At 39.9% G+C, this 14950-nt stretch overlaps 3 protein-coding genes across 3 annotated transcripts in view; all 3 read right to left on the bottom strand.

The window, feature by feature from the left end:
- Positions 1-14950, bottom strand: part of LOC134812705 (POU domain, class 2, transcription factor 2-like) — a 1142226-nt gene that overhangs the window by 471203 nt on the left and 656073 nt on the right. The gene's annotated exons all lie outside the window — the stretch shown is intronic.
- Positions 1-14950, bottom strand: part of LOC134812704 (fatty acid synthase-like) — a 63289-nt gene that overhangs the window by 9069 nt on the left and 39270 nt on the right. Inside the window, exons 20-24 of the mRNA XM_063820231.1 lie at positions 3333-3439; positions 3065-3216; positions 2618-2965; positions 2166-2456; positions 329-584 (exon numbers count right to left, since the gene is read on the bottom strand). Of these exons, the coding sequence (XP_063676301.1) occupies positions 513-584; positions 2166-2456; positions 2618-2965; positions 3065-3216; positions 3333-3439 (970 nt within the window). The 3' untranslated portion in view covers positions 329-512. The remainder of the gene's footprint in view (positions 1-328; positions 585-2165; positions 2457-2617; positions 2966-3064; positions 3217-3332; positions 3440-14950) is intronic.
- On the bottom strand, positions 5102-10654 carry LOC134812386 (G-protein coupled receptor 4-like). The gene is made up of 2 exons (XM_063819783.1): positions 10599-10654; positions 5102-6178 (listed from the first exon to the last, which is right to left on the bottom strand). Exon 2 carries the CDS (start codon positions 6068-6070, stop codon positions 5102-5104), a length of 969 nt encoding a protein of 322 aa, XP_063675853.1. The 5' UTR covers positions 6071-6178; positions 10599-10654.

Genomic DNA, 14950 nt, shown 5'->3' with positions numbered 1-14950 from the left:
GAAGGGTTGTCATAGGAAATATGCAAAGCATATACCAATATAAAAGTGTACAAATCATACGATTCAGTGGTTGTACACGTTCCTATTTTACCTCGGCATCATGTTTTTGGGTACCAAACGCAAACTCGAGTAGTAAGGGATTATGGTATTCAAAAATTGTTGATAGTGTTAGTGCTGAGGTTAAAGCAGCTTTAATCAGAATGAATTCTGCCTCAACCCCCACCTCTGGCTCTATCCTTCAAATAATTGAAAGTAAAATCAATATATAACTCACACATTGCCTTATCCGAACATATGACGGGTACACTGTATTGTAACAATTATAAACCTGGCCACAGTAAAAAACTGCTGTGAGAGATCCACGTTGGTAGAATCCAAAACTTCCGACTTGGACAGAATTCCCACGGCCAAGTGCCGCGCGTGTACGTCTTCATGGCAACGGTCTGTGTCACCCAAACAGCAGGTAGCGTAGCACACGTGCAGTGCACCATCCAGAGCAGGGTATATGCGGGTTACAGTGAGGTGCTTGCTGTGTAGCCACACTGAGCTGCCCAATAGGTTACTGTAAAGCATCGAGTCCGCTCCTGGGGAGAGAGTTCCATGATAAATGATAGTCGATAATGCTTTAGAGTTTTAGAGTTTTAGAGTTTTAGGTCACTTAGATTATTTTAGATTCACAAAGATTTGTAAGCTGAATAGAAGCAGTTTTATGAGCCTCAACTTTCGCCAGGTAATTTAGTAGATAAGTTCGTTATATCAAATAAATACAAATTTTCATGTGGACGAATTTCAAATAGCGCGCGCGCGAGTCGAAAATCTTTTAGAAGGTATATCACAAACAAAATTTACATAAATCGGAAACTCAATATTTACTAATCAAGGAATAATTGGATAGTGACTGAAAAGTTTAAACAATTAAGCGTAGTCCTCAAAGAAGCGATAACTCTCATTTCTCTGGTTACAACTGCACTTCCTTTTCAGATCACGTGAGAAGTAGACCAGGTGACTCCAGATGAACTCCCTCACATGGCACTGACTCATCAGGATGATGTTGTTGTTCAAGCTGTGAACACACATGGCAGTGACGCCGATGTAGAGAGAATCCCGGCACACCAGCACCATCATCCAGGATCTGGGAGGACAGTCCTGGTGGTGGAGGGTGTAGTACATCCTAGCACTGTTCAGGAAGGTGTAGTAGGTGTAGGAGGCGATGAAGTTGAGAGTGATGCAGAGGGAAGTGGTACTGGCTCTCTTGAATACGGGGGAGTGGATCAGGGACCTGCTGCCTCGCACTACGAACCAGGTATAGAGTGACATGAACCACGTGGCCAGAAGACGATTCATTAACTCTGAGGGTCTAACCAAGCGTAGTTCACGAAGGATTTGCTGTACCCCAGACGATGGAGAAGATGTGAGTAGTACACTGCAAACACTCCGAATAGCACCGATGCTAGAGCAGCGGAGTAGGCCAGCTTCAGGAGATTAGCCAGTACTCTGAGAGCTGACATCTTTATGCAAACTAATCTAACTACTCCCAGACCGAATATGAGAACTATTGTTGCATCAAACGTGAAGAGGTATATGTTTGATTCTACTCCTTTCCAGTGCTTTGATTCAGGATCAGCTGTGATGAGGAAGCCAGTGAGTGCGTTAAGAATGTCCATAAGAATCAAGGTAAAGTAGATGACAGTGGAGGGCGACCTCAGAACCCCTACGTTGAGCATGACAACAATGTTTACAATACTGATGGCCATGGTTAGACCACTGACACACGGTAGAACATAGTGCAGCACCCTGTTTAGATCATCTAGTTTGGGAAAGTCAGTGATGATGGCAACAGAAGATGTTGAGACCTGCATGCTGAATAAAGAGCAACTAGTTGACTAGGGGAACAATAATTACAACAGAAAGGAAGTGTTACAACTTTACAAGAACCGAGCGAAGGTACGAATCTAGCTACTAGAAGTCCAGTTTAGACTTTAGAGTGGAACCTACAGTGAACTGCTGTGATTTGATAGCAAGGGCCCTTTCATACAAGGGCAACGAACGGAAATAGGGGGATTTTTAAAGGAGGAACATATCGGACATGATTTAATATTCATGATTAAAGTTGCTGTATCACAGTTGCCACCACAACTTTTCATATAACAAAAAGCTGGACAAACCTTTGAAAGCAAGCTTTTCAGCAGGACGGGCACTTTCTTCCTTTCTACCATCTCAGACATAACCTCTTCATCTGGTTCACAACTCTCACCATTATCCTTGCTTACTCCTACTCCCTGGAGAGCAGGTTCCAGCACATCAAACCAAGTGCCATCAACCCAGACAGCGTCAGAGCGACAGGAGCCTGGGTAAGGTTTACTGATGGAGTTGGTTTCACAGAAACCCCTGCCGTCTAGGATAATGGAGCTGGCTCCAGTGAGGGTAGAGAAGGGAGACGTCTGCATTCTCTCTAACTGGAAGGAGAGGAGGATGTTAACAGTTGTAGCTTTATGGGGGCTTTTTATCGTGTATTTGAGGTTTGGTATGCCACTAGTATTTCTAAGAAAAACATGCTACAATTTATGACAAAATAAGCAGAGAAAGGTCATAAGGAGAAAAGTGCATTGTATTGTACCTGGATCAGTTGGAAATGGGAATCAAGAAGCATGAGGTTACCATCAACAGAACTGGACCCATTATCACACTTCTCAGTAGCTACCTCACACGTCAGGTTCTCTAAATCACACCTCTTAATGACTCCATTTGATTGTGATAACAGTTGGTAAAACTCCAGAACTTTCCTTCCGTCTGCCAGACTTCCGGACTCCGGATCAAACTCCTGGCCACATTCTTGTAGAGGGTCGTGAGTCTCGATGCTGCCCGACATGAACAACACGTTGCTGGTCGTGATGTGGAATTGTCCAGTTTTTGGCAGAACTCCAACGCAGAGTTTTATTGGACTTGGGAAGAGCGATAGGTCGATCTGAGGAAAGTACGGTGGTAAACACGAAATGGTTGACTGTTGTGATGTCAGTGATTATTAAAAATATAAATAGTTCTCTATACAAATGAAAATAGAAACCTGTTGATGCATGCAGACGTTGGTGAGCTGAACGCAGAGGTTATCTTGAGAGACGTCATTAGCACGTGCAAATGACTGCCACGCCACGTACACGCCCACGGAGAAGGGGATTATGTTGCGACCCAATATCGAGTAACTATTCACAAACTTTCCTGCAAGGGCACGGAATAATGAACTTTAATCAATAACTTTTAAGTTTTTTCTACGGTATTCGCAAAATATTCGCTGAATGAAAAGAACTTACCATAGCTTCTGACGCCAATTTTACCTATCAAAGAGTTTGAAGTGTCGCCAAACTCGTAAGTGGAAACAAATTTGTTAAGTTTAGCATCGTTACTGCTTATCAGGAACTCATCCAGAGTAGGAACCCACCATCTGCAATGGAACGGTTAATGGGTCCGATGGAGGGTGGTATCAGGCAAACAAATCTGCTTGTTCGCCGCGCGTGCTTTTTTCACGCAAATGTTTAGTTTTTGGCCTATAACTTCCACGGTTATGGAGTCGTGATCAGCTCAGCGAGACTAAACTTTTGGTACTAATATCTCAAGATTTAAAGGAACATTTTTTTCACAATTTTTTGAGAAATGTTTTGGAATATTTGGTTCTTCAAATATTATCATCTTGGTACCAAAAGTTCCGTCTGATCAAGCTGATTACGATCCTGTAAAAAGTATTTTAAAATATTCAATACTTTAGGAGTAATATGTATTTAAGCAAGAAATTACCCATTTTTCGTCCTTCTTACACACTCGCAATGCACAGGAGGCCCACATCAGCTCGACCTTATAGTGCTGCACAGTGAATTTTCATTATTGATACTTAGATACTTAGAGGCAACTTGTGGTATCAAATTTATCAAAATCGGAGACAACAAATTCTGTGCCAATTCATGGCGCTTATTACAATTACGTAGACTGCTTTGCAAAACGAGTTTTCTGGAAACTACTTTTGTTCATATTTCATGCTACCCTGATCATTATGAATATGAGCCGAAAATATATTTTTCCGGTCTTCTGAGGTCCGTACCTACATTCGGAAGGCAGTGGATGTGATTGGTTCCATAATCCGTATACTTATAAAGCAAGTGATATTTGGCCCTCGGATTTAAAGGATAATGTGCAAATTTGGTCCTCAGATTTTAAGAAAAATGCGCAATTTGTCGCGGAGAACTGAAAATTGCGATTTGTCGCGAGGACCTGAGAAAATCGCGATTTGTCGCCGCAAACGTCAAAAATCGCGATTTGTCGCGGAGAATGGGAAAAATCGCGATTCCGCAAGTGCCACGATTTCCATATGACCTTGGTCAGAACTGATAGTTACTCGGAGATCCCGAAGTTGATGGACAGGCGTAAGATTGCCTTTGGAGGTTGAATACTGGTAGACTTCACATGTAAATGGCAAGCATATTTATTGACAGCATGGCTTAGACTTAGAGACTCAAATCTGTCTTCACTCTTCATGAAGCGACATATTGTTTCTAATAGACCACTGACTCACTGAGTGACTCTGTCAAGGTCTTAACTTGCTGCAGCAGTGGCGTTTGACGCAGATTCATAAATGTAATCTGCATTAACATTTTTTTAAAATCCGTTTTAGTTTTACTATTAAATATTAATTATGTTTTATTAGAAACAAATCTGCATTTAATTTCCATAAAATAGAAGATACATATTTTGTAAACACTATACATTTTTCTCACGTTGAAAAAATAATGCGAGTCTTAATTACCGTTAAATTAGTTATTAGCAGATTCTAGCATAAGGAAATCAGCCACTTCCAATCTAAGTTAAGCCAAACTTTAAGTTATTGACTTATAACAATAATTGATAATTAACATAAGACAAAATAGTTCAATCTACGATAGAACATAGCACATTTGCAGACGATAACCCAAATAGAGCTGCCGTGATATCTTCGATCCTGAACTCGGTGGGGAACTACTAATTTCAAAATTTTCAGGGTCATTTATAATATTGCGGCTAATAATCGCCTGTTTCCAACTCAGTTACCGTGGTAGTCATTGTTAGCCTATCGTCGTTAGTTTCCCTCAGTTACCGTGGTTACGATAGGTTTTGTAACAATCCCCAGATTATTTACACTGGTGACCTGCCGTGAAAGCCTCTGTGTAGCAGGTAATGAGATATTTATATTGGTTAATTGTCTTGAGAATCTTGTACTGTTATCCACTCGAGTCATTCGAGTCATCGTTCTGCTCAAATCAGCCGATTTAACTCTGAATATTTTCTGCATTACAAAAGTCCTAAAACTCTGAACAGTAAAGAAGTAAATGATTGGATTGGCACTGTTGTTGATGAACTTGATCAACATGCCGTATCTGTACAGACTCGTATAAAGCCGGTCCTTATAAAGTTCCTGGCCAGCGTTCTCTATAATCCACTTCTCTGCTACAAAGTACCCTCCAATAGGAGCATAAGACAGACAGAACACCACAGAAACAGGCAGCATGGTGAACACAGCCTGCTTGTGAGCCCCTGTTATCCTCCTCACGTAGAACAATAACCAGAGGGTGGTGATGAAGACGATGCAGGTGGGGAGGAGCAGGAAGAGGGATATGTTGACCGGATCTAACCATACCCAGTAATCAGGTGTGTGAACGTAGGCACATCTGTAGGACCTGTAATCGAAGTACACCCCTCTCTTCAGGGCTTGTAGTGGGTACAAGTTGGCAATCAGCCAGACAATACCACTTATTACAGCTCCCTTCCTGAATGATCTGAGTCTGGCGTAGAGCGGGAACATGATGCAGGTCAGCTTGGCAATGTTCAGAGCACAGATGAGGTTGATATCAGTGAAGGCTAGAGCGTGTTGAAGATAGGTTGAGAGGTGACAGAGAGCATCGTGTCCGTCACCGTACGGCCAGGAGTTCACTGATAGAGACAACCCAACTTGTAACATCACCAACAGCGAGTACGCTAGATCAGCGATAGCTATGTTCCTGATCAAGATGGTGGACACTCGGTCTAGTTTTATAGCTTTGTACTTCATGGAGGCTACTAGGACTACTGAGTTTCCAGCTGCTGCGAAGGCTGCAGTCAGGAAACAGTAAGCTGCTAGGGAGAATCTCAGGCCGGTATCGGAGATCTCGTAGTAGGTCTGGTTAATTGGCTGTATTGGTTCAACCGACGACATTGTTAATTCTTTTCAGCTGGGTGGATCAAGAATAAAATGAATGAGTTTTCTTATTAATATTAAGCGTTAAATATTGAATTCAAATGAGTATTGGATTGCAATATTAAACAAATCGAATCGGTAAGTTACCAACTAAAAATTATCAAAGCCTTGACAAACTACCTTTGAAGACAAAAGCGGAAAATAATATTAATTCAAGATGAATGATCACGACAAACGATGCAGTAAAAACATCACAACTTTAATTAAATTTTGTCACCATAGCTACTGACTAACATTTTATACAAAAACAATATCAAATATGTCATTACCCTACTTACTAGTACAATTAGCGGTTAATTTGGAGTCACGTCCGTCACTTTAAACAAACAAACACAACCACCACTAAAACTTAGTCTCAGTGAGAAAGAGGTGTAAGCAGTCGTCACTTGCTTCCCGGTTCGAAGTTTATTTGCATTTAATTAAGGGTTTGGACAATGGAAACGAGCGTGATAACAAAGGGTACACAATATTAAACTATGAAACAACATAATGAATAATCCGACAACCTCTACTTCAAATCCTAATTAACCCGACTCGTATCGCCCATAAACGCCCAGCGATCTGGCGCTGCAATATAAAACACAGATAGCACGGTCAACTCGCCTTGGCCGTGCCTGATCTAGATGCCCTGAGACAACCATTGTTGCTTCTTCCTCTTACCTTAATCTAGATGCCCAGAATCAACCACTGTTGGTTCTTCCTCTTACTCTAATCTAGATGCCCCGAATCAACCACTGTTGGTTCTTCCTCTTACTCTATTCTAGATTCCCAGAATCAACCACTGTTGGTTCTTCCTCTTACTCTAATCTAGATGCCCAGAATCAACCACTGTTGGTTCTTCCTCTTACCTTAATCTAGATGCCCTGAAACAACCATTGTTGATTCTCGCTCTTACCTTAATCTAGATGCCCAGAATCAACCACTGTTGGTTCTTCCTCTTACCTTAATCTAGATGCCCTGAATCAACCATTGTTGATTCTCGCTCTTACCTTAATCTAGATGCCCAGAATCAACCACTGTTGGTTCTTCCTCTTACCTTAATCCAGATGCCCTGAAACAACCATTGTTGATTCTCGCTCTTACCTTAATCTAGATGCCCAGAATCAACCACTGTTGGTTCTTCCTCTTACCTTAATCCAGATGCCCTGAAACAACCATTGTTGATTCTCGCTCTTACCTTAATCTAGATGCCCAGAATCAACCACTGTTGGTTCTTCCTCTCACCTTAATCTAGATGCCCTGAAACAACCATTGTTGATTCTCGCTCTGCCAGAGCCCAGTGTTGTTAAGACATCCCTTGGTGTCGGACCAACCATTGTTGACCCCGGCCACAACCAAGCCTGATAATAGTAACTACGTAATGCTCCACTATTTTACGACCGCCAATATTATACTGACCACTATGACCATCTACCTAACTGAACGACCTAACCTTAACAGGTTCTAGCTACAGAACCTGCCCGGTATCAAAATGACCCCCCTCTCGATCGGGTAAACTGGCACTCCACTCTCCTCAAAAGCTAACCCTCTCTCCACTATTCCGTCGATAGTCACGCCCTTGTAACCTTAGCCTTCTCTAAACACTCCATAACTCAACCTCGTACAAACTCAAACACACCTCGTGTTGACCTAAACTTATGTTAAACCTCTTACTCCAGTGCTCGCCCCGGCTAAACAATCCCTAACTATCCTGTCGATAGCCGCAACATAGTAACACTAGTATTCTGTAAACACTCCATAATTCAACCTCGTACTGACCCAAACATATGTTAAACTGACCTCTCTGCACTTAAGTGCAATAACTGTCGTATACTAATATATGCCCAAAATATTACCGTCACATACTGGACCCCACGACCGCCTTATTATAATCATTACACTATCTACATATTACACAATATTACCCTAAATTCATCTCAATTAATCACGGCTTACAGAGGCTGAGATAAACGAAAACTTAACAGAGAAAGAAAACCGACGTGGAGGAGTTTGGCTATTCAATTTACATTCACCCTGAATAAAATGAGAGTTCTAGCTTCTCAGATGACCGAGATATGAAGCATAACGAGTTTGTTCATTACGTGTGATCAGGTGACTGGGTTGAAACTAGATCTGCACTATGGAAATCGTGCAGAGAGCCCAATTACGGTGTCGTAGCACGCTATCACATGATGACTTTAGTGATTGGATAATCATTGATTACCCAATAGATTTAGCTAAAGAGATAAACAAATTACTTGATAACTTCGTCATTTTAAATCCGTTTCGCACCATATTTTCACATTATATTCCGGATTCAATGACTTATAGCAATATGTTACAACGGAATTTTTGACATGTTCACAGACACGAGTATAAGCAATTCAATGTTGATTGGGTGTGGCCCCCATACATTTTCAAATTTTGGTGACGGAATCCTCGAATGAGTAGTGACAGTATACCATCTGCAAAGTTACAGGTCTCAAATATGAAACACGGAGGTGGTATAAGACCCAACGTATGAGTACTGACTTTGCCCCCCCCCCCCTCGGTAGCTTAAGTAGTTAAGTATGGTCCTAATCACGCAGTTGATCACTGAATCAAAGCAGTAAGGTAGTATGTTTCGTGAAAAGTCGGGGTGAGATATGCCGAGAGCGGGAATTGAACCCACGACCTCCTCAATCCCCCCAATGTAATATCTAATGTTTACCTAACAGAAACGTTCAACCTGCTGTGATAAAATTAAATGAATATTTTTCGCATCAAGTCCTTTGATGATAATTATATATATTGGATTAGATACGATATAAAGCTTTTTGCATTTAGAGAATGAACTAATATTTCAGCTTAGAGGAGCAAAGGTCTTAACTAATAACTCCGAGTAATCATATCAAATCATATAAATGATAAAGCATAATTTTATACTATAATGTCGTCGCCGGTCAACATTAAAACATGTCGTCCCGGCTGAATCAACTGTTAAACTGCGCAAAAGAGAGCACGTAACAACCCACTACACAATGCACAAATAGTTCAAGTTATGTTAAATGATGCGAATAAAATTTCAAATATTATGAAGTTGTGACATGTGAATTATTCAAGGGGAACATATTTAGCTAAATGGTCCGTGATTCGTCCTGGATTCGTCCAATGGCCACCAAAAATACAATCAAGTAGTTTACCTATTTACCACAACAAAAGCAGCAGACAACTAAAACCAAACCTTCCGCACAGAGTTCACCTGGTTGTGAACGTCATCAAAGTGGCCGGGCTATATAAGACGTCTAATTACCCAAGTACCCCATTTACTAATTTATAAAACGTCTGTACCCGCCGCACGTCTGAGGTCTGTAGATAACCACTATGACATGTTAATAAGCTAGACACTTAAAACAGGCTGTCAAACAAATGAGCACTTACGACAATAAGTCCATAAATGCAAATTAATTGAGAACTAAGACCACTGCCCCAACGGAGTGAATAATGACTAGACAAACTATAATGATAACAAACTATCCTGCTACTCTGCTAGTATTTACAGTAAAAATAATGATCCTGTAAATACTTTAATAATGTTTGAGCCGTTATTCTTTTTCCTTCCTTCTTTCCTTGTCATCCCTTTGTTTTAAAGATTCTTGCTTTTAAATGGCTACAGCTAACACATTATGCTAGTACCAAAAAACAAGTGGAGGTGGATCGTTGTATACCGTTAAATCGAGTTAACTCCGCATTTCCAGTCGCAAGCCTACTTGGGACCACTACTAGCATTGTCCACAAAACATCTACAAAGCTGCCATATAGCCTGACTGACAATTTTCTCGACTGACTGACAATGTTTCTTCTTTTCCCCATTTAGAATACAAAGATTAGTACATTTGCGCTTTATGATTAATATTATTTTTTACCTTAGTTTACCTAGTACTAGATGGTTTAGTACGGGGGCAATCCCGTAGTCATTGCATTCAACATCTGCATCTCCCTTAGTTTTATTGCTTTGTACTTCATGGAGGGCTACCAGGGACTACTGAGTTTAGCTGCTGCGAAGGCTGCTGGATGGTGCAGTCAGGAAACAGTAAGCTATGGACAGAATTCAGGCCGGTATCGGAGATTGGTAGTAGTCAGGTTAAATTGGTTGTATTGGTTGCTAGTAATACAGGGTAATAGAGGCGTTCCTGTTGTCATTGGCATGCAACATCTGACAAAGTTCAGCCTTATTATTAGTACTTACAGGTAGGTCCGTAATGAATGTCAATAATACAAAATGATAAAGAGGCCGCAAATGCACGAGTCAACGAGATTCCTACAGCTCTGTAACTCAAATGTTTAAAGATAAGGTAATAATTTAGCTCACAAAAAGAAATACCCTTGTTTCGTAGCACGAGTCCAACAAGTTTAGGATCGTAAAATCTACAGCAAAACGAAGCCTTACCACCACGAAGTGGCTAATAGGCTGAAGCAGAATATGCTGAAAAGCACCTGACATCATCATAATGGCATTATAGAATGGAGGTACGACTAAAACCCAACTAACCATGCAACCAAGTGCAACCTAATCTTCAATTTAAAGGAATTCTATGACGTTTGAATCAAGATCTGTGATTTATAAAGGTTTTAAATCCACCCATAGGTGTTTAAATCATACTATTGTTTTAAAATCATACTATTGTGTTTAAATCATACTATTGTCGACTTTTTGACTATAGCAAGATTCTAGATAGTCGGTGGAGCGTGGTGAACAGATCATGGTTAGTTAGTGGGGGGGGGGGGGGGGGGGGGGGGGGGGCGGGTAGCATGGTTATGGGGAAACGAGTGAGGATGAACTGCGCCGTCATTCTCGTATTTTAGGCCTCATAAGGCCTGGGCGAGGACCGATCCCTGATATTGGATGTACTATTATTACATTAAGGTACGGACTATAGAGTGCTGATCACCAGTGAATTACGGTACAGAAACACGTGGATAAGTCCCCAAAAAGTGTTATTAGTACTCCAATTGTTCGTAACATGAAACCTTATATTAACTCAAATACGACAGATGATTGAAATGTTTAGATGGTTGAAATGATACAGCACAGTTATTTGGATGCGTAACAATGCCAGGTTACAATATGAATTATCACGAGAGATTCTTCATTATACCTTCGAAAATGACAGCGAACAAAATTCCGACTGAGTAAATTATAAATGAAAAAAAATTAGCTTTTAAGCGTTCTTCCAGTAAGTGAAGAGTTTGAATAATGACTCAAGGTGTGGGCAGAGAATAAAATACAAACAAGCAGTAAATACTGATCCTCTGACTCAAGGGATAGGATAGATACAAGATAGCACCTATTATATCCACATGTTCACTATAGTTTTCTAATTATAGAGATCTAGACTAATGAAAGAGAGATAACCGCCGTGAAGAACTCAGCTATGTATATAGGTTTCTAGAGCTACACAATAAAGCTTCAGTGAGACACGTGGGACAGACCAAGCAGAAGGCTCTAATACTCTAGTGATTACAATTATCTCTATTGGAAAATCAGGAAACCTGGTTTAATTGCTGTCGTGACAACTTTATTACTGATTAACACCGGGACATATATTGTGACAATACCGCCTCTATAATTCAAACATCAAACAAGTCTTTATGATAGTGTAAATCGGCCTTTATTCTTTGCCATATTATAAATTATTATAGTAAAGGATAAAGGCCGATTTTATTCGATAAGTTGAGATTTATCAATAAAATCTGGAATTAATAATTAAAGCGCTGGGTCACACCACTTAGTTCACAACATGACCAATAACCATCTTCAAACACTTACCTAGTTTAGATGCATTCACCACGACAGCTCTACTCTTCAACTTCCAGTTTGAATCCCTAATGGACTGAATTGTTTTCTGATAGCTTTAATATCAGGCATTACTGATTAAGTTCTATTACAATTATAGGACAATTGTAGGACAATTGTAGGATAGATTGTCGGACAGATTGTAGAAAAATACCAGATAAGGGCTGAATTACACCATTACCAAATTACAAGGTGCATCCCACATCCAGAAAGTTTAAAATTTCTCCCGGATGCAAAATTTGCGCATGTCCGACTTTCGCAATGTCGGCTAGCACAGCGAATGAAGCAAAACAGTTCTTGGGCATTTGAACTTGGCCCCGAAAACGTTCTGCGTTTTTGCATGGCCACATTAGAAGCCGTCCATAATAGTGTGCTACAAAATGTAAGAAATTACTATTTAAAAGTGGCTTTCTCCTACAGCCCCCATGTAAAACACGGCCAGCTGGCACCATTTATCGTAGTTATCACAAATAATCATATAATCATAATGTGCCTTCAAAATTCAGATCATAGATTCTATCAATTTCCTCTTTGGCACCAAAAATTTCCTCTGAAATTCACAATTTTCTCCCAGATTATCTGGCGATCTGGTATATTTCTGGATGTGGGGGTGCACCAAGGTAAGGATTAGACTTAGAGAGACAAAGACGCGTTAAATAATAAGGGGCTACTCAGCTACTACTTTGCTCTCTCACTTCAACAAGCCCTTATATTATCCAACTGACTAACATTTTTCAAATTGACAGTATTGATGAAACTGTTTGCTATTCGATGTTCTAAGACGAACATCTTTACGCACTTGGCTTTAACTTTGATCTGCCTGCTTTTTTCCCAGTTTCAACATCTATAACGGATATTAAGAGAGTGCGATGGCATGGTTCCTAATCCCAGAGGCCAGATATGATATCTCCAACGAAGCTTCTGTTAGAGCTATTGAATAAACATGTAAGTAATGAAGTAAACTGATGCTCACGATTACGGACTCTTACGCCATTCTATCTAATGAGATAATAGAGTTGAGAGGGGCAAAGAGTCTGCACCAAAATCTTTGGGAACTAGAAGATCTGATAATTACCTTGAGCACACACTAGCTTGGGTTTGTTCATTATTCAAAGGGTCTATTTCCACACGGTCCAATTTGGCCCCAAAATATCGAGCTCTACTTACAACAGTGTCATTCCTCAATATTTTATCTCACTCATGACACAGACCAGGTTCTTTCATTCAAATTTCTGATTGTTTCTTAATAGACTCAGTGAGCTATTCAGATACAATCTAAGAAATGTGAACGAAAATACTATCAATCCAGAGACTCAATACACTACACGATCCAGCAGACAGGCTGTAATAGATAACTCAAGTTTAGGGCCAGGATCATCAGAGTCACCGATACTCTTGAGTCTTGACTAACCCTTCCTCGAAAACATCGTGTTTTGATAAGTTAAGACCAGTTTGGTCGGACCAGTTTGTTGATAAAAAGTTTAACCAATGGCTTTTTATAATCAGATTGGTCATTATAGTGCCAAGAAAGCATCAAATTGTTTGATTTTCGATTTAGGATCTGTATGTATTTTTCCCATTACCGATGTATATAGTAGAACTTTTTTTCTCTGCCAGCTGCTGTAAATGTTTGTCTAGCAGTGATTTATTATTAGACAATAATGTTGGACATGTGGTATCAATTATTGAACATCTTCCTCCTACCACACAATACAGTACACATGTTTCCTGTTATCTCGAGCATCCTGATAGGTGAACAATTAGACGATTAAACGATAAATACTATTGTTCTTGATAACAGTGTGCTAGGATTACCCGGGGAGGATTGTGGCTAGTACACGCAAGGATTGGTTGTTAGAGAGTAACACTGAGGACCAAATACTCGTTCCATTGTTCACTCATCTAGCTCATTTGTTTATTAATATATATTTGTTTATTAATAATAATTTAACTTCCCGCAATTAAAATAGAGACCTAAGAGGCCAAAATTGACGCCCTTATCTCTAGATTTGTGTTTAAGAGGATTAATCAGTTTCGACAGCCATCTTGGAAACGTTTAGTGCCATTGCGACCGTAGAAAACAGTCGCTTGTTACAAGTATTGGTTTGGAAATCTGTGCGTTAAAAAATTAAATCTGGTACCGTACCTCATCAGCTAATTTTCATTATCGAGCTGATTCTTTTGCGATATTTACTTCTCAAAATGGGAGACAAATTGCACGAATCACATATTCCTTAGACACGATATTTAGAATTTTGTTTCCACTTGTACAAAAGTCAAACCGTCAACGTGGTGTAATTTAAGACGATAATCTTATTATATATAAAGCGCAGACGATTATATCTGTGCCATTTTACTGACACTCGGCATCAACTTTAACGCGATTTTCCGAACAAAAACCGAAAAGATATAAAAAACTGAAATTTTTTGGATGGGTAAATGCTTTAATTGCCTCCATTCAGCATGGAAAAAATAATAAAATTGGCCAGGAAAAGATTTAGAGCCGAAAATTGGGACCAAAGTGGTGTCAAAAACGCCAATTTTAAATAGGTAATAATTATTTTAGTGTATTGAGTCTTGACACCGTTTAGGGTTATATTATACGGGTTCCTGCTAGTATCTACAAACCGTCAACGTGCTGTAACTTAAGACGATAATATCTACAAACTGTCAATGTGCTTTAGGACGATAATGTCTACAAACCGTCAATGTGCTTTTAATGACGATTATAATATCTAACATAAACGTCAATGTGCTTTAACTTAAGACGGATATTCTACAACCGTCATGTGCTGTAACTTAAGACGAATAAATATCTGTAACACAAACGTCAACGTGAGTCACTTAAGACGATAATATCTACAAACCGTCAATGTGCT

This window comes from Bolinopsis microptera, chromosome 3 (assembly GCF_026151205.1).
Source record: "Bolinopsis microptera isolate Bmic1 chromosome 3, MBARI_Bmic_1.0, whole genome shotgun sequence".
Taxonomy (NCBI): domain Eukaryota; kingdom Metazoa; phylum Ctenophora; class Tentaculata; order Lobata; family Bolinopsidae; genus Bolinopsis; species Bolinopsis microptera.
The sequence above is the reverse complement of the archived record's forward strand: the minus strand, read 5'-3'. Positions and strand labels throughout refer to the sequence as shown.

Excerpts from the sequence above, each read along its gene's own strand:
- LOC134812386 (XM_063819783.1), bottom strand. The coding sequence starts at position 6,070 with ATGAAGTACAAAGCTATAAAACTAGACCGAGTGTCCACCATCTTGATC.